Here is a 23709-nt window from a genome sequence, read left to right as displayed (position 1 = left end):
CTCGCACCACTTGGTTGTGTCTCTCCTTGCCTCGGGATGGAGCTTGCCAGGCCACTTGACGGTGGATCCTAATCCTTTTATTATTGCTACGAACTGGGTCGGTTCGACATTGAGGTTGTACTCCGGTATTTTGGGTCGGTTGGATCCGAACTGCCTGTTACCATTTCTCAAGGGATGGCAATCATAAGGCTTCCTGACTCTGCCCATATTGCGTACTGGAGGGTGGTAGTGGTGTTCTATCGGTCCAGGCTCTGGCTTCTTGTCGCTTCGCCTTGGTTCATATGTGGAGTGAATCGTTCGGTTGATCTCATCCTCCTCCTACCTTATTTGGATCACTGCCCGAGCCAGGGCGTCTTCCATTGTTGTGCATCTCAGCTTTGTGAGTTCTTTGTATAGCTCTCTGTCCGGGAGGAGACCCTTCCTGAAAGCATCTACGACTGTCTCAGGGTTGCATGTTGGGATGGAAATCTTCTCTCTGTTAAACTTGCTGACATATTCTCTCAATGGTTCGCCCCTTCTCTGGTATACTCTGTATAAGTCGGCTGACAACTTCTCGAGTTTCTTGTTGTTGGCGAACTGTTGCACAAACGTGTCGGTGAGTTGAGCGAACGAATCGATGGATCCATTTTGGAGGTTCGTGTACCATTGTAGTGCTGGGCCGGATAAGCTCGAACCGAAACTTTTGCACATGCAGGCTTCCCTAAGCGGTCGGGGTATCGAGACGATGAACATCCGTTGCTTATACGAGGCTATGTGATCGTCCGGATCGGCTGTGTTGTTGTACATTTTCATGTTGGGTATAGTGAACTTCTGCGGCAAGTCAGCTAGGGCGATCTCGTCTACGAAGGGTGAATCTGCGTAACAATGAGGCCTGCTCTTCTTGGTTGGGACCGGTATTCCTGGAATGCATCTCATCACTGCCTCGACATCGGCCAGTCTTTTGGCCAGTACTTGTTCCATAGGAGAGGGGTTTACTACTGGGTCACCCTGTCTTACTGGGTCTGCTACTGCACTTGTTTTCGGCACATTCCGTTGGGTCATCCCTCGGGGGATAGTCTGATAGATCATTCTATCGTGCACTCCTTGGTAGCATGGATCTTCGTTCATCCCTTCCGGTTGGGTGACTCCCATTGTCACTGTTCTATTGTTCCGCCCTACATGAATGGTTAGTGGAGTCGACTGGTAGTCGCTCGGTCTGTCAGGATGGATGAACTCGAGTGCTAGAGTTGGTTTGGTTTGGCCATTCAACCCGCGAGGGTGAGCCGAGCCGAATGGGGTTTGTGGTTGGGTCGTAGACTGGAGGTGGTGCGGGACGGTAAGGATGGGTTGGTCTTGTGGACATGGGCTCTCTGTTATCGGACTATCTTGGTCACGAAGCTGGGATGGGTCGGCTGGATGGTGTTCTGCTGGCATATCTTTGTCTCCATTAGTCAAAACGGAGTCGTCAAGCGCCAGTGCTCTAAACGGACGCGGTCCTTTGCCGGAGGCTGATGGCTAATGCTCTGGTGTAGAGAGTGGTTGCATGGATGGGACAAGGGCGCGAAACCGATTGGGGGGTACTTGGCCGAAAAGGAACTCTAGTTCATAGAATTGACTCACCTTCTCCTTGAGGGATTGGTTTTCTGACCTGACGGACGCATTTTCCGTCAGGATTGCATTGTTCTCAGCTTCCAATGCAACCACCTTGTCCAAGTTCTGTTGCATGAGAGCGGTTAGAGCTTCCAGTTTGGCCTCGAGGCCAGGATTAGCGTTATCAGAGTTGTCAGCCATGGAGTATTCCTCCACGTAGCAAAGTTCGTCGAGCCGAATGATTGCTAGAGGCCCCACAGTGGGCGCCAAACTGTAGATGTAAAAATCTACCTATACGAAAGGGGGGTTTGATCCCGCGAGGTTGAGGCCACCAGCGATCTGCTGTACTTGCACACGTAGAGAAACACACGCGTGAAGTGAACGGGAAAAACCGGAGTGGCGTTTGCCGTAGGCACTCCGACACTTAAGTCAGCAAGGCTGAACGGCTAATATAGTGAGGGCTAGGGAGTAAGAGATTACCAGAAGTCTAGTCGGGGACTGTGACTACGGCGGTGAAGTGAAGCTCTCACGTAAGAGCTTCGGGTGTGAAGGTGTAATGTGGTGTCCTTTGTGAGAGGACTGGCCTCTGTTTATATAGTGACTGTCTAGTCTCCCAATCCTGGTAGGAGTAGGAGTCCTAATGTGACTCTGATGCAAACCCTAGATGAATTAGGGCCGTGTTAAGCTGTCTTTCCAGTGTCCGGCTAGGAAAGTGATTCTGATCAGGAAAGTAACTTCGAGTAGGAAAGTGATCAGGAACAAGAAAGTGACTTCGAATAGGAGATTGAACAGGAACAGGAAAATGATCAATGGGGGGCCGTGGCCCCCGAACTCATCTATTGGCCCAGGAGGTGAGTTGGAACTGGGGGGCCCGTGCCCAGATATCTCGTATCAAATGGGACTGATCTAGCTTGGGCCTCTTTAGGACTGGGCCTGGTCTTTTCTTCACTAGTGGTCCTGTTTCCCTATTTGGGCCAAGGACAATTTTTGTCCCTAACAATACCAAACTCTGAGAGAAAAAAAAATTCGAACCCAGTTCAAATTCAAGTCAGAAACACAAACCCATTAAAAAAAACATTAAATTTAGCATGTAACCATCAAAATTCAAACCAAACCCAGCAGCAGAAAGAAACACAGTTGAAAAATCCAGACCCAGAAGCAGAAACACAGTTGAAAAATTCAAAGGAGAAAGATGAAAAAAAATTTGGACCATTTCTCGATTTGTGCGTGTCATCCTTGCGCAGGGGCCATGCTAATCTTCTCTGTATCGTTCCAATTTTATCGGATGTCTCCGAAGAGACAACCCCTAGCTGCCTTCTCTTTTCTTATAAATATGCCGCTGTTCTTTCAACTAGACAATGTGGGAGAGTTGGTTTCTAACCATATAACTCATTGTACACGTTACGTTAATGAATTGAGTAAATTCGTCACGACTAGTACCCGGGTTGTTGACAATGGGCCTGGAGCCCCATAATGCTAAACCTTGGGCCTAATGTATCGGGCCTTATTTTTTCTTTTTTAAAACTAAATTTATTAATTTCGTCTATGTAATTAAATTGTTCTCCTTCAAAGAATTTATTTTTGTGACAAGACTGATGCATGTTATTATAATTTCACTGAATTTAATTTTATATTTAAATCATATTCGCATATAATTAATTTAATATATATAATCAAAACGAAAATAATTTAATATAATTTGAAATTTTCATCACTTTGACTAGATCATCTCCATTAACGAAGTAATATCAGCTCTGATCATAATGTTTATATTAAAATCTGACAATTGATAAGAGTCAATAACATTGTGCTAGACTTATATATTTTGTTAAAAAAACAAAAATTATAATCAATTGACTCTACCCATTATATTAGGAAGAGTCTTCTAATTATTTCTATATATTTGATAGCAAAATAATTTTATTTATTGATCTTTCAAAAATTAAGATTATATTAAAAAAAAAAAAAAAGAATTATGTGTATTTCGTTGGTAAGACTTCTTGTGATTGTATAAAGTAATATTGAATGGTGTTATTCTAATTTAAATGTTTTTATCTTAATTTAATGCAATATTCTGTAATAAATTGCAGTTTTTATTATCCACAAAAATAATTTTAATAAACACGAAAATGGCAGTCATTATCAGTAAAGGATCAACATTTGACTATTCAAACTATTTCTTGTCAAAGAGGTAGCCTATTGAAGACAATTAAAAGTTGTCTAATTAAGAATATTCAACTTTTCACATCTAATTATGTTGAATTAAATAGGATTACCATCATGTTAAACATGCTTCATAAAGAAAGGTTTACGTAAGCCTCCTAAAAATAAATTATATAAGAGAAATATTATAGGTGAGTTATCTGTTTTATCCTTATGTATACCAATGAATTATCAATTTTATCTTTATGTGGGTTAATGTTGGATAGTAAATAAATTGTAAAATCTGAATTGTAAGAGAAATACTTAATCTGGCCACCATGAGTTTATTGTCTGACAGTTAAGATTCTGGCATTTTAAATACTAAGAAATACCCTTCAAGTTCAAACCAACAATTGCTAACCAAATCTTAAACCCCCTTTTTTTTCTTTTAACCTTGAACAAGTACAAACATAGAATTTGACTTGCAAATCTCACCCTTAATGTCAAAATTGACATGCCTCATCACACGAAACTAAACTATAAATACAGTCTCTGAAATTAAAATATACAAACATTCTTTAAGTTCAACTTCTCATGCATATTTACTACATACTTATTATTCACTAATCAAAATGTCAGGATTTGAAGAAGAAAATCAAGCACAAAGAGCTTTCGGATGGGCAGCTTCCGACTCTTCAGGAACTCTTCATCCTTTCCATTTCGCTAGAAGGTGCATGGATGCCCCAACATTTTTCTTTTTTAATTTCTTTCTGTTGTTTCCTTTATAATTTTGCAATTAAGTATGCAGGGCCAATGGTGAGAATGATATAACACTCAAGATTCTTTATTGCGGGATTTGTCGAACTGATCTCGACACTGTCAATAATACTTATGGAATTTCTCTCTACGCTGTCCTCCCCGGGTAAATTAATTCTTACCCTCTCTTTCATTTCCCATTATCAAATTTCATTACACTCTGAAGAATAATTGTATTATTACAGACATGAGATTGTGGGAGAGGTGATCCAAGTGGGGGCCAAAGTGCAAAAATTCAAAGTTGGAGATAAGGCAGGAGTGGGTTGTTTTATAGGTTCATGTGGCAGCTGCGATGGTTGCCAAAACGACTTGGAAAGCTATTGCCCTAAGAGCATCACCACCTACACAATCTTCGACAATGGCGGAGATAAAAACTACGGCGGATATTCAGACATTCTTGTTGTTGAACAACACTTTGCAGTCCATGTTCCTGAAAATCTGGCATTAGAGGGAGTTGCTCCATTGCTTTGTGCAGGAATCACAGTGTTTAGTCCCATGAAATTCTTTGGACTGGACAAGGCGGGAATGCATGTGGGTGTGGTTGGTCTTGGTGGATTAAGCCATCTTGCAGTAAAGTTTGGGAAGGCGTTTGGGATGAAGATGAGTGTGATTAGTACATCGCCGAGCAAAAAGATTGAAGCAATTGAACAACTTAAAGCTGATTCATTTGTTGTTAGTCATGACATGGAGCAAATGGAGGTAATCAGTTTGTTTGGAAAGATATTTCTTTATTATTTGTGGTTAATTGTTGCTTATAATAATTATTTATTGGTGAAGGGTGCTGTGGGTACACTGGATGGCATCATTGCCACAATCTCTCCAACTCAGTCTGTATTGCCATTACTCAATCTTCTCAAGCTTAATGGAAAGCTAATATTGTTAACCCCACCTGATTTGCCCAAGCCAATTGAGATACCGATTATGCCTTTATTTTCTGGTTAGAAGCAACACATGCTTCCTGCAATTTCAACTTCTTAATTTGTTTAAATATGTACTAAAATTTACATATAAAGATGGTGGCATAATTATAAAAATTTAATGCTTGCAGGTAGAAGAACAATATCAGCAAGCATGGCAGGGGGAATGAAGGAGACACAAGAGATGATAGATTTTGCAGCAAAACATAACATTACTGCTAATGTTGAAGTTATTTCAACGGATTATGTAAATAAAGCCATGGATCGTCTTGCTAAAGGAGATGTTAGTTATCGATTTGTCATCGACATTGCAAATACGCTCAATCCTTAGCTAGAAAACAACTCTACCCAAGTAAATGAAATTGCTTTTGTTGATTGGTTAAGTTTTGTTTCATTAGGGTTGGTGTTAGTTGAATTGAGATTTACTAAGTTAAAATATACACAATTTGGTTTTGCTGATACTTGATAAATTTTACTTTATATATATGTCACTAAACCCACCTTATTTTCCAAATTATTTTAGTGATAAATAATTAGATTAACATATAATATAATATTTATGTTAAAAATAAATACCATTCCAAATAAACAAAACATTATCATATAGAAACAACAATCAACATATAATAACAATATAAAAAAATAAAAAGTATAAACAAGCTACGGTCAAAGTGAAATTATATTACATATGCCCAGTGAGAATGATCATTAATTAATTAATTAGTTCTTGTGAAAGAGGCAATGTAGCCGCCATGGTCACTATCCAACCAAAGTCTAAACAAATAAGAGAGCTGCCAACAAAAAAAAACCCAGATTGAAATTTATATTCATCTCTAACACTAAAATGTCAGAATTGCAAGAAGAGAATTCTCGTCAAATTGCCTTTGGATGGGCAGCTACAGATTCTTCAGGAATTCTTCATCCTTTCCATTTCACTAGAAGGTCCATTTATACCTCATTCTTCTTTGTGTTTTTATGATTTCAAATTCCAAATGGGTTCAGTTTTACCGGTTAAACTGCAGGGCAAATGGACACAATGATATGACAATAAAGATTCTATATTGTGGGATTTGTCATTCTGACTTGCATTTAATCAAGAACGATTTCGGAATTTTTTCCTACCCCATTGTTCCTGGGTATGTTAATGTTCTTAAAACCAATCCCTTCAGAAAAATTTCCTTCTAAAATCATACCCAGTTTGATTTATTTCTTTGTATTTCACAGGCATGAGATTGTTGGTGTGGTAACTCAAGTGGGGAGCAAAGTGCAAAAATTCGAAGTACAAGAAAAGGCAGGAGTGGGAGGTATAATCGGCTCATGTGGCAGCTATCATCAGTGTCAAAATGAGTTGGAAAACTATTGCCCTAAAAGGATCCACACCAGCACAATCTTTGATGATGGTGGGGATAAAAACTATGGAGGATTTTCTGATATTCTTATTGTTGATCAACACTTTTGCCTTTTCTATTCCTGAAAATCTTTCTGCAGGGGGTGTTGCGCCGTTACTTGGCGCAGGGATTACAGTGTTTAGTCCCATGAAATTCTATGGACTCGAAAAACCTGGAATGCATGTGGGTGTGGTTGGTCTTGGTGGGTTAGGTCATCTAGCAGTTAAATTTGCCAAAGCATTAGGAATGAAGGTGACTGTGATAAGCACTTCACCAGGCAAAAAGAATGAAGCAATTCAACATCTTGAAGCCGATTCGTTTATCGTTAGTTATGACATGAAGCAAATCTATGAATATGATCAAGAGAGAGGTAAGTGATGATTTTATTAAATGTGAGAGAAGGTAGCAGATGATTTCTAATACCTTTGAGTTTGTTGATATTTCCCCCAAATATCAAAGGGAGGTAACATAATAAGCCTTAAATTTTCAATTTCAAAAAATCACTCATAACAATCCATTGCATTTTACAACAATTATATTTTTACAATATTATACATATATAATTTTGAATTTAATTACTAATATATTTATGTGTTATGTGAACTTGTGAATTATACATAAAGCTACAGTATTTGAATATGTTATGCCTGAAGGTAGGGTTAACGTAGAATCTTGTCAGTAAGGGTCAATCAGAGCTCAAGAAAGTTTTGTATTGTCCAGGTGCAGTCATGCGCAATGGCGCAAGTGGCATGGTTCCTATTAGCGTAGTAGGTGACTGCCAGATTTGCAAGCGGTTGGAGATCATCCACGTGTCCAAATTCTGCACGAGTAGAGGAAATCTCTCGGGCAGGTAACCAATGAGACGTAGAGAAGGATTTGCATGGCACCTACCTAATTACAGATTTTATAATCATTACCTTGAACTCTCCCACTATAAATAGAGGTTTTCCCTTTCATTTGCAGGGATTGACTAATTTTACTCTGAAATAGCTCTCTCTCTCTCTCTCTCTAAACTGTAACCCAGCTCGCTAAATGTGACCTGACTTTACTTGTATTAAAACAATAGCAGTGGACGTAGGATTCGTTTTTTAGCATCCGAACCACTTTAAATATTTCCTCTCACACATTATTTAAGTTAATATCCCCATATTGCGTGTGACTTCTAAGTTTGCTTAGTATCTTACAGGTGAGAGTAGTTGGTGTCAAACTCCAGCATCAACCAAATATAACTTATAATTGTGTTAATTTCATCCGTCGTTTTCAGAGATGATTATGTNATATATTTAATGCATTCAATTAATTGGTAAGATTTTTTGTAACTGTACAAAGTAGTTTAGAACCAAATAATCACACCAAATGTAGACATAATTAACTTTATTAAAATTAATGACAAATTTAAAAACAAATCAATATAAATTCAGTATAACAAAACTGTTTTTGTGAAAAAAAATATTTTTTCTTAAAGTATTTGCGAAAAAAATTGATGTTATTAATATTTTTTAATGCAATATTCTGAAATAAACGATTTTTTCATCATTTAAAATATTCTTAAATAGTGACCCGAAAACAATTTTAAAAACGAAAATAACAGTAATTATCAGTAAATGATTGACATAGAAAAATTCTTATTATTTCTTGTGAAGGAGGTAAGCTAAGCCTAATGAAGAAAGGTAAAAGTTATTTAATTAAGAAATAATATTCAAGATTAGACAACTAATTTGGTTGAAATTTCATGGAACTATTATGTTCAACATGATTGATTACTAAATACTCACCCTTGACGTCCCAATTGACATACCTCATTACGTAAACTTTCTTTAAAACTAAAATATAAACAAACGCAACTGCAAAATCATCCTCAACAAAATATATAAACACCTTCGACCTCACCCACTCATATCCACCATTTATTTATTTATTTAGCAAACGCAAACGCAAACGCAAAGAGCTTTTGGATGGGCAGCTTCCGATTCTTTAGGAATTCTTCATCCTTTCCATTTCAATAGAAGGTGGCATTTTAACTTGGAAAAAATAATTCTTTTTTTTTTTTTCTTTTCATTTTTGTTCTTAATTTCTTACACATGATATATCAAATGGGTATGACCATGGAGAAGAGTCACTAATGGGTAGTGGGGGCTCATCCCCTCACTGACCCTGGTAAGTTCTGTCAATCCCTTGGTAAAATACGCCTTATTTTGTTTTACGAAAATAGTATCAATCCATATAGCCAACATTTATTTATACTCTCAAGTTACCCGCTAAAACAAAATCCTAACTCTGTCAATGGGTATGATTTTTTGCGCAATTAATAATGCAGGGCAAATGGTAAGAATGATATAACAATGAAGATTCTTTATTGTGGGATTTGTCATTTTGATTATCATATGGTCAAAAATGACTATGGATTTGTTATCGATTTGTCATCAACATTGCTAACACTCTCAAACCTTAGCTGCCATGACTCTACCCAGCACCAATTTATGTAAATAAATGCAATTTTGATATTGCTTTGGTATTTGTTGGTTCAATTATGTCAAATAAATACAATTAAATAGAGTATATTTCTCTTTATATATTATCCATTGACACTTATTTTACTACATATTTGAATTATTTTATGTAATTGGAGTAACATAATCCTATCTAAACCATTAAATCGTAATCCAACTAACTCAAGGATTCTTCTATAAAATTAATGTTTACTCAAAATTAAGAAATGGATAAAACTAGGAAATCATCAAGAAGCTTTCTCAAGAAACATATCAATATCACACCAACACCGATTATATAAGAAACTTTTATCAAGTAGATTAAAACTAGTAAATCATCAAGAACTCCACCAAAGATACAAAATTAACTTTAAAAATAGTAAAATACTTTTAATTTTACTTGTTGCCATGAAAAACCCTGTGTTCAAAGAAAAACTTAGCATAAAAAATACAAACTGAACTTAAGCTTTAAAGCAGGAAGCTAGAGAGAATAAACGTGTCAACCTTGTGCAGGCTATGCTAATCTTCTGTATCATTCCAATTTTATAGGATGTCTCTAAAAATACTTTTTTTTTTTTTTTTTTTTCGTTGTAGATGCAAAAATCAATATCAGATTCCTGACAGATCCAATAGCAAAAGGCTCAACGCTAAGGCCTAACTTTGGTTGGCCCTATAGCAAAAGGCTTCACGTCAAGGCCCAACTTTAGTTGGTCCAATAGCAGATGGCTTTATACCACAATCCAACTTTGGTTGGGTTCATGCCAAAAGCCCAACTCCAGTTGACCCGAAAGCTTAAGGCTCAATGCCACAACCTAACTCCGATTGGGCCCATATCAAAACTCATCTTGTGAGAGGACTATCTAGCAAGATTCATATTTTATAAAAGAGTAATACTAGATTTACAACCCATTCAAACTTAAAAAAAAAAAAAACATTATATTTTATAATGTTTACAATTCATATTTTATAAAAGAGTAATATTAGGTCTATAACCCAATCTCACAATTTCCGACATAACAACTCGCAAATAGGCAGACGAGACTCATAGTAAGCAGACATGACCCATTTGCGAGCTGACTAATTTCGAATTATCACGTCAGAGGTTGCGAGATTAGGTTGTGGGTCTAGGGTTATTGTTTATAAAATTAGCTCGTTAAAGTAACTAGACTTCTTTTGTGGCCTTTTGGCAAATGCATTATGTAAAAGTTATTTGACTCTCATGTTTTTTTTTTTTTTTTTTTTTTTTTTTAGAAGGAATGTAATAACAGTGGACAAAGACTTGGAATTTTGATCCACACTTGAATTAAACATGTGCTTGACTTCTTTATATAACATATATCTTAATCATTTTTATTAACCACAACCCAAATATCTAAAAATAATAAAATAAATGAAAGACAAGTGGGATAATATTAAAAAAAAAAACGAAATATATATATATATATATATAGATAGAATCTTGTGATACGAGCCACTGACAATCTTGATAAACCTGTGGAAGGTGCCTTTGCGGTTGAGGGGGCTTTAGTAACGTCGGGATATCGTTGGAATATGTAAAGAGCTTGGGAGTAAGAATACTAGAACTTAGGGATGATTTTTGAATGCCTAATAAGAGGGTTTACCTTTTGTTTATATAGTAAACTAAAGAGGTCCAAATCCTAGTAGGATTGTGAATCCTACCTTAGTGGAAGAGTTCTCCTTCTGGAAGGAGATTAAATTTCTTGCCTTTATCGATTTAGGCTTTCCTCTTTGGGTGAGATTGAGGATCTTATTAAAAGAGGAAATTGATTAGGATTCTGATTCTAATTGTGGACTACTGTGGGTGAATAGGTTGGACCTAGTTCAGCTTAACACATGGGATGATCAAACTCATAGAGTAGGTAGTTCACAAAGTATCCTAAGCATGAGCTTAATCGGAATTGGGGAAAAGCCTTGGGCCGTGACGCATTTATAATATTATTGGACCTCGTCAGATCCAATACGATTTTTAGCATATATATATATATATATTTGTGATATTTAAATTTAGAATTTTAACTTAAAATCTTAATCTCTTAATCACTTATATATTTAACTATGTATTCAATTTGTCCAATGATCACTTATATGTAATCGAAGAAACAAAGTGAAGTGGGCAGACATGTTTTCAAGTAAAGAAATTAAAGCAAATGTATTGAAAGAGGAACATATGAAATCAGTCCCTCGTATATTTCTGGGAGAGCCACTTTTAATTGGTTAACATGTTCACGGTTTAAACGCATACTCGTTAAAGGGCTGACAATTTCTAATAAAATAGATATTAATGCAGATATATTAGAGAAAAAGAACTAGTTAATTATTTGTCACGAAATTGCCATGAATCTTCCTACAGGAAGCGAGTTAATTATAGTTAAAAAAAAAAGTAAACTGACTTTTTCTCACCCATATAATAGTATAATAACATTTTTTCACTCATAGACTTTAAAATATCATTTTCTCACCCAAATGACACTTTCTCACCTACCATGCCCATCATTGGTTCTAGCATCGTTTTAACCCATACTATCACCATTTTCTTTTCCGATCATCACTCATTGAAACCCCTCAAACCTTACTCTTACTAATGTTGCCAATCACCGGCAATCGAGCGATTAGAGTTTACATAGTCGTCCCTCCGTAGTCAAATTAAGACTAATCACGACCATCAAAATCCAACAATCCATCACTAAAAGATTCACTGGTCTTCTCTCTTCAAAATCTCCAATAGTATGGACTGAGTTTGCTCTCCATTCGTTGCCGAATTGGAAAGTGATTTTCTTTTTAGGTGGAAAAGTGGTATTTTAAAAGTTTATAGATGAAAAAGTGTCATTAAACCATTATTTGGGTGGAAAAAAGTGTTAATTAAAAAAAAAATGAAAGAGAAGTGTGATAGTAACATTGTCTCTAGCAATTGGTCTTTGAATATTAATTTCTTATCTTCAGAAAGTTTGTTTTTTTTATCAATAAATTTAGTTTCTCCTTTGCCTTGAGAAGCTTAGGTCTGTTTCATGTGTTAATTTCTATAAATAAATTAAAAAAAAAAGTACTGTTTCCTATAAGACTCTATAAAATTGTTTCCTCAACAAGATACATAATACTGTTACCAGCTATAAAGTAATGAGTAAAGCAGAGGAAATTAAAAAGTCTTTCCCTCTATATTCTTTATTTTTGTGAACTCCGATATTACAATATAATATTTATGATATTATTAGGTCTTTTTCAATTATTTTGTAATTTTCATCTGAGATTATATATGAAGATTTCTTTTCTCAAATAAATCGTTTGTACTAATATTTAAAGGATGAAATTGAGAAAATATATCAAACATAGACCTTTAAATCAAACATAGAAAATAAATTGTCTAGATGACTTTGTTGAAGGCAAACAGAAGATATAATCATGCAGAGTTATTAAGCTTAAACAGAAGATAATCACAAATAATTCAAACTAATTATGTTTATGTTTAACAGAAGATATAAACTATAAACACAAATAATTCTAATGCCTCTTATGGTCAAACGCCATGAGATATTTATTCATATGTAAAGGTATATTTGACATTCTATGTGTAAAATCAACTTTAAGAAAAAATTGATTTTCAAAAGCTACCCGGTCTAGGTTTTGAAACCTTTTATAAATAAAATTGATTCTAAAATAATCACATCGAATTATAATCATATCGAAAAATAGTTTACCAAACACTTTTACTAATTTACTACATAAACAACATCTAAAACTATAATATGAAATATGAATTATAAGCCCTAAGAGGTTGATCTAGCGGTCAAGGAGGTTTACTCCTGTTAATGCAAAATTTACACCAATCAAAGTGGTCCGATTGACCTTCATGGAATCGGAATCAATGTGTGCATGATTAATTAAAATCAGTATTGTAATGAATATGAATGCATTAAAGTAAAGAACAACAAACAGTTTTTAAAGTGGTTCGACAAGTTAGAACTTAAGCCTACATCCACTGTTTTTCTTATTGCTTTAGGAAGCTTACAAAAAAAATATTAAGTGCCTAAAACAAATTTCTAACCCATCTCTCATTGTTGGAGGGGGTTTATATACAAGTATTTAACAAAGGAAAGAGATAAATTATCGGGATTACAATCAAATTTAAAGTACAACTCGATATTCTCGTGATTGAGCACCAAGATTGTCTTATCATTGCTATTGATCTCATCCATTCTGAAATATTCGGGATCTGAGCTTATCTGTGATTTGTCGAACAATTGCTAGGTTTGGTTGCGGTTAGCTTATGCTGAGTCGAGCTATATTTTGGTGAGCTAATGTTGGGTTAGACAAGTGTTGAGTCGAACTGATTCTGGGTCAAACTATTTCCTCGCAAGCTTCTGACATCTCCGAGCTTAATGGAAAAATCACACACAACAGCTTCCTTCTTTGAGTTTTTTGGTTTAAACTTTGGAGACATCTACCACATTGAAGTTGTGACTTATCTGATCTTTTGAAACCTTGTAGAGTGTTCAATGGACCTCAGAGATTAGTTAGATCCGAACACTCTGGTTACCAAAAGAAATAAAAATTAAAAAATGTGAATTATAACACGCACAGAGTTGTTCATAAAAATTATTAATTAGTAGCTCAAGTATTGATGTATACACATGCTTATATATGAACTTAATAGCAATCAATTCAAAGTAAAGAAAAGATCCGTCCCTAAGATTCTCAATTGTCAAAGTCAAGAAAGAAAAAGGGCAGACAACTTATGATAAAGCAGATATAAAGGATAGAGACTAAGAAAAAAAAAACCAGTTAATAATTGTGATGAAATTTCCATCAAATTTCCTGTAAGGTTGCTGGTATTTTCTCTACAATTTACCAAGCAGTTTTCTTTCGAGAGTGAGTAAAGAAGAGAGAGAAATCGGATAAAGCAGTTTTGCATCGGTTCATTTGTAAAAAGCACTCTCAAAGCTGTAAGTTTTTTACATTTTTTTTTTTTTAATTTCTTTTGAAATATGACTTAATATATTCATCATTATTGTTCTAGAAATATATCTTTTGAATAATTTTACAATGCAATCGCTTTTAGTTTATATCTAGCTTCACATACTTTCTCAGGAGCAATTGCATTTCATTCAAAAACATTCAGATCCATTTGTTAGTTCAGTAACATATAGACTTGGCTTTTTTGTACATTCTGTTTTTCTTTGATTTTATTTTTATTTTATAATTTTATGAAATTGATGCATCTATGTTTCAAACAAGCTGAACACATAATCAATTTTGGTTGAAGATTTACTGATATTTATAGTGTCTCAAAGTTGTTTCCAGTAGTTGGAGTGTCAGATCTTAACTTTCAAGGCTAATTAAAAGATAGGTAGTGTCTCAACTGTTATTGTTATTAATTGCTTATATATCATTTTAATTATATTTTTATAATTACTAGGAATATTAATGAATTATATATTAAATCAAAATTTTTTATTTCTCAATTACTTCAATTTATTTTCTAATGAAGTGTTTTTTGATTGATGAAGAATGTCATTAATATTTTGTCTACTTAACAGAACTAAAAAGCATTTCAAACTAATAATTCAAACTAATTATGTTTATGTTTAACAGAAGATATAAACTATAGACACAAATAACTCAAATGCCTCTTATGGTCAAACGCCATGAGATATTTATTCATATGTAAAGGTATATTTGACATTCTATGTGTAAAATCAACTTTAAGAAAAAAATATTTTCAAAAGCTACCCGGTCTAGGTTTTGAAACCTTTTATAAAATTGATTCTAAAATAATCACATCCAATTATAATCATATTGAAAAATAGTTTACCAAACACTTTTAGTGATTTAACTTAAAATTGAAATGATTAATTTAAATCAATTAATTAAATTATTTTAAAATAATCGATATCCGCAACTCTCGGTAGCCATGATTCCTATTGAGTCATTTGGACCATTGGTGTCGTTTTAGATTTTAATTGTTCTATTTGCCGCCCTTTATTGGACTAAAAAAGCCACACCTTTTAATATTTTTTATAGTTACATATTACCTCTATATTAAATTATTAAACTTCTTTAATTCGTTATTCGTTATTAATGCTTTTAACACCCCACTTTTGTATCATAAACTCTAAATCTTATGCACTTATTCAATAAAGTTAAAATAATTTTTAAAACTGAAAGATAATTTAATGGAGGAAAAATTTTACCATGAATTTATTAATCTTTTATTCATATGTAAAATCATCTTAAGAAAAAATCTGATAGCTTCTTTTTTTTTTTTTTTTTTTTATTATTTTTTTTAATAAAAGAATTAGAATAGAGTCAAACACTAATCAACTGTGATCAACGCGAGTCTACTAGCATTGACCAGAGTTTGACCCGCCACTACTTTACACTACATTTAAAAAATGATAAAAAATTTATTTATAAAATTTTTATTAGAATTTGGTTTGTAATGAATAAACAATCTAAAACTGATCTAAATATTTATTTAAGAAATAAATAAATTTCAATTATCTTATACTGTTATAGTAACAATCACTTTATGAAAAGTAAAAAGTAAAATAGACAAGGATATTTTTCAATAAAGTAGTGTTATTTAAGCCCCATTCTCCATCTATCAATTTTTTTTTTTTTTTTTAATTAAAAGTATGTTATCAGTTGAAATTACTAAAATATCCCCACCATCTAGATTAAATATTAATAATAACCAATTTTTCAAACAGGTGATTTTAATTCAAGATTATGAATTGCAGCAAAAGTATTAAATTTTGTCAAGTTTTTCAATAAAAACTTTTCTTTTTATTTCTTTTTCGTTGACTCTACAATAAGACCACAATTAATGGCTTTTATAAACTTTTTCTTCTTCTTTGAATTTATAATTGGCATTGATAGATGATGGTTCGTAAAAAAAACCTTCTCATATTCTACCTTTTTACTTCAGTCCAGCATCATTCCGGCAATTACTAATTTAAGGTTGAGAGTATTTGATTAATACTGTGTTTTAGAAGGCAGTATTTAAGAAGGAATGATACAAGAATAAAATAGAAGGGTATTTTTGTAATAAAATATAAAATATTTAGAAGTTAATTCTTTTAATTAATTTTATTTAATAATGAATAACACCACTCTTTTCAATAAAGGGAATTGTTTTTTGCCCCCATTGTTTTCCTTTTTAGCCCACCTTTATTTTTAGGTGAGGTTATAATTTTGATAAAATAATTTATTCTTATTCCTCAATTTTATTCACTTCAAAGTTTTATATTTATAATTCTCAAAAATTAAAAGTAAATTAAATAAATTTTAATTAACAATAAAACACAATTTCCTCAATTGAAATTTGTGATACCAGGTGTTTTGTTTTAATGGGTATCAAATCATGTTTTCTCCTATCAATGTGGGATTTTGAAGTGATTATTTGATTGTAAAAGCTTTGAGGTTGTGATTTCATAAACAAATTAATCACTATTTATATGATAAATAATGTTTTGTTTTAATGGGTATGAAAATAGGTTTTTCTTATGTCAACGTAGGATTTTGAATCTATTACTTGGTTGTAAGAGGGTTAAGGTAGTGATTTTGTAAACAAATTAATTAATATTTGTGAGATAACGAAACATTGATTGATTTGTATCATGCTTTATTGTTGATTTTGATTAATTTAAATTTACTTTTAATTTTGAGAGTTGTAAATATAAAGCTTTGAAGCGAAAAAATGGAGAAAGAAGAATATTCTTTTTATTACAATTATATCATCACTTAAAATTGAAGATGGGGTTAGACAGGAAAATAGTGGGAGCTAAGAGTCACTTCCCTTCAATAAATTGCATGAGACCCATAACCGGGCCAATTTAGCACACTTTTGCGAGGTACATGGCCCGTTATATTAGCTCTAGCCAATAGAGTTGTCCTTCATCAAAGGAGTTAGTGCTTTTTCCCACCTAATAATGGTTTAATGACACTTTCCCACCCATAGACTTTTAAAATACCATTTTACTACTCAAATTTATATTTCGATAACGATAGAGAGCAAACTCATTCAAGTTGTTAGGGTTTTTGAAGAGGGTAGACCGATGAGTGTTTTGATAGTGGAGGTTGGATTTTAGTGGTGGAATTGATCAGAATTTGACTTGAGAAGGACGGCTATGCAAACCCTAATTGCTCGATTGTCGGCAATTCGCGGGTCAATGGGAGTAGGGTTGAAGGGTTTTAATGGGTGATGATTAGGGAAGGTAATTATGGTGGTGTGAGGTTGCAATGATGCCAAATGGAAACAAAATATAAATTTGGGTATTAGTGATATTTTAAAGTCTGTATGGAAAGTTTCATTAAGCTATTATTGGGTGGAAAAAAGGTCGTTTACTCTTCTCACAGTGGATAAATTATAAATTTACAAGAGATAAAAAAAAGAGAATTAATTTAAAAATTCACATTTATTAATTTAAAGTAAACAAGATTGAGAACATCAATTTTTATGCAAAAAATCATCAATAGAGAAACTAAATGCATAAAATTTTTAAGAATAACTTCAAAGTTAACTGCAATCTCTAGGCGTACTTTTTTGCTTTTAAAATATGTGAGCAAGCGAATAAACAACATCTAAAACTATAATATGAATTATAAGCCCTAAGAGGTTGATCTAGCGGTCAAGGAGGTTACTCCTGTTAATGCAAAATTTACACCATCAAAATGGTCCGATTGACCTTGATGGAATCAGAACCAATGTGTGCATATTAATTAAAATCAGTATTGTATAGTATGAATGCATTAAAGTAAAGAATACAAACAGTTTTTAAAGTGGTTCGATAAGTTAGAACTTAAGCCTATGTCCCCTGTTTTTCTTATTGCTTTAGGAAGCTTACAAAAATAATATTAAGTGCCTAGAACAAATTTCTACCCATCTCTCATTGTTGGAGGGGGTTTATATACAAGTATTTAACAAAGGAAAGAGATAAATTATCGGGATTCCATCAAATTTAAAGTGCAACTCGATATTCTCACGATTGAGCACTAATGTGTGTTATCATTGCTGTTGATCTCTCCATTCTAAAATTTCGGGATCTGAGCTTATCTGTGATTTGTCGAATAATTGCCAGGTTTGGTCGCGATTAGCTTATGCTGTCGAGCTATATTTTGGTGAGCTAATGTTGGGTTAGACAAGTGTTGAGTCGAACTGATTTTGAGTCAAACTATTCCTCACAGGCTTCTGACATCTCCGACTTAATAGAAAAATCACACACAACAGCTTCCTTCTTGAGTTTTTTGGTTTAAACTTTGGGGCACCTACCACATTAAAATTGTACTATCTGATCTTTTAAAACTTTGTAGAGTGTTCATGGACCTCAGAGATTAGTTAGATCCGACACCCTCATTACCATAAAAAATAAAAATAAAAAATGTGAATTATAACACGCACAGAGTCTTTCATAAAATTATTAATTAGTAGCGCAAGTATTGATGTATACACATGCTTTATATGAACTTAATAGCAATAATTCAGTAAAGAAAATCCGTCCCTAAGATTCTCACTGTCAAAGTCAAGAAAGAAAAGGGCAGACAGCTTATGATAAAGCAGAAATAAAGGATAGAGACTGAAAAAAATCAGTTAATAATTGTGATGAAATTTCCATCAAATTTCCTGTAAGGTTGCTGGTATTTCTTCTACAATTTACCAAGCTTTTTTCTTTCGAGAGTGAGTAAAGAAGAGAGAAAATCGGATAAAGCAGTTCTGCATCGGTTCATTTGTAAAAAACACTCTCAAAGCTGTAAGTTTTTCACATTTTTTTTTTTTAATTTCTTTTGAAATATCACTTAATATATTCATCATATTGTTCTAGAAAATATCTTTTGAATAATTTTACTTTTAGTTTATATCTAGCTTCACATACTTTCTCAGGAGTAATTCTATCTCATTTAAAAACATTCAGATCCATTTGTTAGTTTGGTAACATATAGACTTGGCTTTTTTGTACATTCGTTTTTTTCTTTGATTTATTTTATTTTATAATTTTATGAAATTGATGCATCTATGTTTCAAACAGGCTGAACACATAGTCAATTTTGGTTGAAGATTTACTAATATTTATGTATGCGTTCGGTTAATATTTTTATCCCTATTCTGGATCCTATTTTTCAAATAGCGTTTGGTACAATATTCTCAAAATATTACCCTATTTTTTTTAATTACATTTTAACCCCTAAGGTTATTAATTTTACTAAATACCCCCTGAAAAAAAAGTTTAAAAATTAACAAAAACACCCCCTTAACCCAACTTGTCAGATTCCGGCAACCACCGTCGGTGATAGCCGGAATCTGTACAACGGCCAAACTTCCAACCAGAAATGGCCGGAAGTTTTCCGTTGTGGCCTTTTCCGGCCAGATCCACCACGGATCTGCCGGAAAAGGCCAGATCTGGCCGTCAGCGACGGCCAAAGAAATGGCGTCGTTGACGTCAACGACGGCCAAATCTTGGCCGTCGTTGACGAAACGACGGCCACATCTTTGGCCGTCGCTGACGGCTAAAGATGGCCGTTCGTTTGGCCTTTTCGGCGTCGACGGCCAATACAAACCGTAGATCTGGCCTTTTCCGGCCAGATCCCCCATGGATCTAGCCGAAAAGGCCTAACGACGTGTTACGGCCAGATCCGACAAGTCGTGCCGTAACGAAATTTTCCGGTCAGATTCCGGCGGTGGTGGCCGGAATCTGACACTCAGATGGTGGGGGTGTTTGGTCATTTTACATGTTAGGTCTTTATTTAATTAGTAAACCTAAGGGCTTTTTTATAAATTTTTAAAATTTACCTCGTAATACTCCCATATCCAATAACCCAATACTATCCCTAAAATCCTATCCAATACTAAACCAAACGCACCCTATAGTGTCTCAAAGTGTGTTTCAGTAGCTGGAGTGTTAGATCTAAACTTCAAAGACTAATTAAAAGGTAAATAGTGTCTCTAACCGTTATTGTTATTAATTGCTTATATATCATTTTAATTATATTTTTAGAATCACTAGGAATTTAATGAATTATAATTAAATCATAATTTTTTATTTCTCAATTACTTCAATTATTTTCTAATGAAGTGGTTTTTGATTGATGAAGAATGTTATTAATATTTTGTCTACTTAACAACTAAAAAGCATTTCATCAATTGATGTCGATGGCTGGTTCTTTCTCTTCCACCATGATCGTTCAAAGAAGTATGATATCTTTCTTAGTTTTAGAGGCGAGGACACCCGCAACGGTTTCACAAGCCATCTCCATGCGGCTTTGTGTCGTAAAAAGATTAGTACTTTCATTGATAACCAAATTGTCAGAGGAGATGAAATTTCATCATTTCTTTTGAATACCATTAAAGCATCAAAGATTTCAGTCATCATTTTCTCAAAAAATTATGCATCTTCTAGATGGTGCCTCCAAGAACTCGAACAAATCCTTCACTGTAAGAAAATAAAGGAGCAGATTGTTATACCGGTTTTCTATCACGTAGATCCATCAGATGTAAGGAATCAAACTGGGAGTTTTGGAGATGGATTTGCTGAGCTTGAAAACCGTACTAAGGAGAAACTAGAGATGCTGCAGAGATGGAAGACTGCTTTGAATGAAGCAGCTAGTCTTGCTGGCTGGAATATAAATAATCAAAAGTGAGTTTTAATTCCAAATACTTCGCTTTTTTTTAATTCTGTTATTGTACTAAACATTTACTAACGCTTAAATTGAATGAAACCTAAATAAACATAATTTCTAACTGATTAAAATTTGTTTTGTTGTTTATTTTTAGGTCTGAATCTAAATTTATAGATGAATTTTTGGACGATATTTTGATGAGACTAAATAAATTGTCTCCAAGTGATTATATGGACCTGATTGGAATAGAATTTGCCATAAAAGCAATAGAGTCTTTGTTGCATAAGGAATCAAATGGTGTTTTCATAATAGGAATTTGGGGCATAGGTGGTGTTGGCAAGACAACTATTGCCTGTGTTGTATTCAACAAAATTTTGCGTCATTTTGAAGGATCCTATTTTGTTGAAAATGTAAGGGAAGAGTCGGAGAAAAGTAGTAGATTAACTCACTTGCAAAAAGAAATTCTTTCCACAATATTAGAGGATAGAGATCCCAATATAGGACTCACCTTCACAACAGAAAGACTTAAAGATAAGAAGGTTCTCATTGTTTTTGACGATGTGACATCTTTACAGCAAATAGAAAATTTGATCGGAAATCTTAATTGGTTGAGCTCAGAAAGTCAAATTATCATAACAACAAGGGATAAACAAGTGTTGAGAAATTGTGGAGTAGATGATGCTTATATATACAAGGTTGAGGGATTAAGAGAGAAGGAAGCTCATCAACTTTTTAATCACTATGCCTTTAAACAAGACTCTCCTCCTGAAGATTATATGGAGCTCTCGAACAAAGCAATTTCATATGCCAAATGTCTTCCTTTGGCTCTTAAAGTGTTGGGTTCTTATTTGTTTTCCAGGGAAAAAGAATTTTGGGAAAGTGCAATAAAAAAACTAGAAAATGGTCCTCCTTTGGATATTAATAAAGTATTAAGAGTTAGTTATGATGGACTTGAGAAAGAGGAGAAGGATTTATTTTTAGATATTGCATGTTTCTTTAAAGGGGAACACATAGATTCAGTGATAGAAATCCTAAATGTTTGTGACATCTCTACAAGGGAAGGAATACAAGTTCTTATTGATAAGTGTCTGGCGTCTATGACATATTACAATAAAATAACAATGCATGACTTGGTTCAAGAAATGGGTAGGAAAATTGCTCGAGATGATACTTGCAAAGACATTCGGTTATGTCATCACGTGGATATCTTGAAAGTATTTAAAAAATATAAGGTAAGGGTTAGCTATACAAATTTATAAATAGATAAATACCTTTGAGAGTGAGCTTACATTTTTACACAAATTTTAAATCAATGTCTGGTTTAAGGATATTATTGAGAGATCATGGTATCTTTTTATTATTATTATTATTATTTTATTTCTAATAAAGTCTTCCTCGTACTATAGGCTGAATTGCCAAAAAAGAAAAATGTTTTATAATCAGATTATATTTTTGTTTTCCTTAAAACTCAAGCTTCTATATTTACATTTTCTCTTTTTGTAAATTGTTTATTGTTATACAATTAATTATTTCCTTTCATGTATTGTCTCAGTCTTCTAGTTCAGATTTTATACTAAAATAATATGCTTTGATTCAAAGAAAACATAAATACATCAAAAGGAAATATATCATATATACGTTCTTTGTATATATAGTCTTATTTTTCTAGCACAACAATTGTTATTTTTATTATTATTATTCTTATCCTCTTTCTTTTATTCTCTGCTACTGAAATCCGTAATCTTTATTTGTTTAAGTCAGCTCAATGTTCTTACTCACTAGAGTATATGTTTGTAATTGATTCACAATTTATCTTTAATTAAAAAAAAAAAAAAAGGTGTATCTTAATTTACGTATGAAGCTTAAATTAGTTTGATTAGGCTAATATTTTACGGGTAGAATACGTTAGCTTAATTGATGAGTTTGATTAATGGTAGTATCTTGTATGTTAACTGATAATCTCTTTTGACTGTTAGGGAATTGAAGCAGTACGAGGCATAAACTTGGACGTATCAAAAATAACCAATGCAGGCTTAAGTTGTCATGTTTTGTCAAAGATGGATAACTTAAGATTCTTCAGAGTATACAGCTCAGAATACCAAGATAATTATGAAAATAAGTTGTATGGTTTTGAAGAACTTGAATCCTTTTCCAATGACATAACATTCTTCTTCTGGAATAATTACCCCTTTAAATCATTGCCATTAAATTTTCCGTCAGAGAGTCTTGTTAGACTTGATATGCAAGACAACAAAGTCAAGCATTGGAATGCCTTTCAGGTATGTATTTTGGTATATATACAATGTTCTTTCTGTTGAATATTATAAAAATACAAGGCACTAATTTGAGTTGGTCATTTTTTTTGTTTTTTTTTACAGAATCTTGTAAATTTGAAATTTGTTGATCTCAGTTTCTCCGAACACATGACGGAGATTCCAAATCTCTCAAGAGCCTCAAATCTTCAGGAATTGATTCTTCAGTCTTGTACAAGTTTGTCAGAGATCAATCCCTCTTCTATTCAAAATCTCAATAAGCTTGTTGAGTTGAATCTAAGCAATTGCACAAGGCTTATTAGTCAACCAGATGGCATTCAATCAAAGTTTATTGATCTCACAGGCTGCCGTGAATTTGAGATAGCTCCAAAGATCTCATGTAAGGTGGAAAAATTAGTGTTAAAGGGTACTAGAATAAAAGAATCACCCTTCATCGAACATCCATCTAGACTAGTTGAGTTGAACCTTAGATATTGTTCATCGCTTG

General features: G+C 33.5%; 3 protein-coding genes and 2 non-coding genes across 6 annotated transcripts; 3 read left to right on the top strand and 2 right to left on the bottom strand.

Annotated features, from left to right (window-relative positions):
• Positions 1-2767: 2767 nt before the first annotated feature.
• LOC116104976 lies at positions 2768-2870 on the bottom strand. The gene has a single exon (XR_004123998.1). It is a non-coding gene; the product is annotated as a U6 spliceosomal RNA (small nuclear RNA).
• A 1172-nt stretch (positions 2871-4042) lies between these two features.
• Positions 4043-6473, top strand: LOC116104971 (probable mannitol dehydrogenase). Of its 2 annotated transcripts, XM_031391398.1 has the most exons (6): positions 4043-4441; positions 4520-4633; positions 4713-5226; positions 5305-5464; positions 5576-5796; positions 6296-6473. In XM_031391398.1, the coding sequence occupies exons 1-5, from the start codon at positions 4344-4346 to the stop codon at positions 5773-5775; spliced, it is 1086 nt and encodes a 361-aa protein (XP_031247258.1). In that variant the 5' UTR covers positions 4043-4343; the 3' UTR covers positions 5776-5796; positions 6296-6473. The 2 variants fall into 2 exon arrangements, with proteins under 2 accessions (XP_031247258.1, XP_031247257.1); XM_031391397.1 differs by lacking the exon at positions 6296-6473 and having other exon boundaries at positions 4044-4441; positions 5576-5905.
• Positions 6061-7254, top strand: LOC116104972 (probable mannitol dehydrogenase). Its single transcript, XM_031391399.1, has 4 exons — positions 6061-6386; positions 6467-6580; positions 6669-6844; positions 6933-7254. The coding sequence occupies exons 1-4, from the start codon at positions 6289-6291 to the stop codon at positions 7208-7210; spliced, it is 666 nt and encodes a 221-aa protein (XP_031247259.1). The 5' UTR covers positions 6061-6288; the 3' UTR covers positions 7211-7254.
• Positions 7255-9789: 2535 nt separating this feature from the next.
• Positions 9790-9887, bottom strand: LOC116104979. Its single transcript, XR_004124001.1, has one exon. It is a non-coding gene; the product is annotated as a U6 spliceosomal RNA (small nuclear RNA).
• An 8446-nt stretch (positions 9888-18333) lies between these two features.
• On the top strand, positions 18334-23222 carry LOC116104966 (TMV resistance protein N-like). The gene is made up of 3 exons (XM_031391389.1): positions 18334-18416; positions 20463-20966; positions 22926-23222. Exons 1-3 carry the CDS (start codon positions 18334-18336, stop codon positions 22948-22950), a joined length of 612 nt encoding a protein of 203 aa, XP_031247249.1. The 3' UTR covers positions 22951-23222.
• Positions 23223-23709: the final 487 nt, after the last annotated feature.

Source organism: Pistacia vera, unplaced genomic scaffold, assembly GCF_008641045.1.
Source record: "Pistacia vera cultivar Batoury unplaced genomic scaffold, PisVer_v2 Contig49, whole genome shotgun sequence".
Lineage (NCBI taxonomy): Eukaryota > Viridiplantae > Streptophyta > Magnoliopsida > Sapindales > Anacardiaceae > Pistacia > Pistacia vera.
Note: the sequence above shows the minus strand (reverse complement) of the source record. Positions and strands in the feature narration are given on the sequence as shown.

Bases quoted from the DNA above. Each gene is read 5' to 3' on its own strand.
- LOC116104971 (XM_031391398.1), top strand. From the start codon at position 4,344: ATGTCAGGATTTGAAGAAGAAAATCAAGCACAAAGAGCTTTCGGATGG. The intron at 4,442-4,519 runs GTGCATGGATGC...TTAAGTATGCAG, and splicing joins CCTTTCCATTTCGCTAGAAG to GGCCAATGGTGAGAATGATA. The intron at 4,634-4,712 runs GTAAATTAATTC...GTATTATTACAG, and splicing joins CTCTACGCTGTCCTCCCCGG to ACATGAGATTGTGGGAGAGG.
- LOC116104972 (XM_031391399.1), top strand. From the start codon at position 6,289: ATGTCAGAATTGCAAGAAGAGAATTCTCGTCAAATTGCCTTTGGATGG. The intron at 6,387-6,466 runs GTCCATTTATAC...GTTAAACTGCAG, and splicing joins CCTTTCCATTTCACTAGAAG to GGCAAATGGACACAATGATA. The intron at 6,581-6,668 runs GTATGTTAATGT...TGTATTTCACAG, and splicing joins TCCTACCCCATTGTTCCTGG to GCATGAGATTGTTGGTGTGG.
- LOC116104966 (XM_031391389.1), top strand. From the start codon at position 18,334: ATGTGTGTTATCATTGCTGTTGATCTCTCCATTCTAAAATTTCGGGAT. The intron at 18,417-20,462 runs GTTTGGTCGCGA...ACAACTAAAAAG, and splicing joins ATTTGTCGAATAATTGCCAG to CATTTCATCAATTGATGTCG. The intron at 20,967-22,925 runs GTGAGTTTTAAT...TTTGACTGTTAG, and splicing joins TGGAATATAAATAATCAAAA to GGAATTGAAGCAGTACGAGG.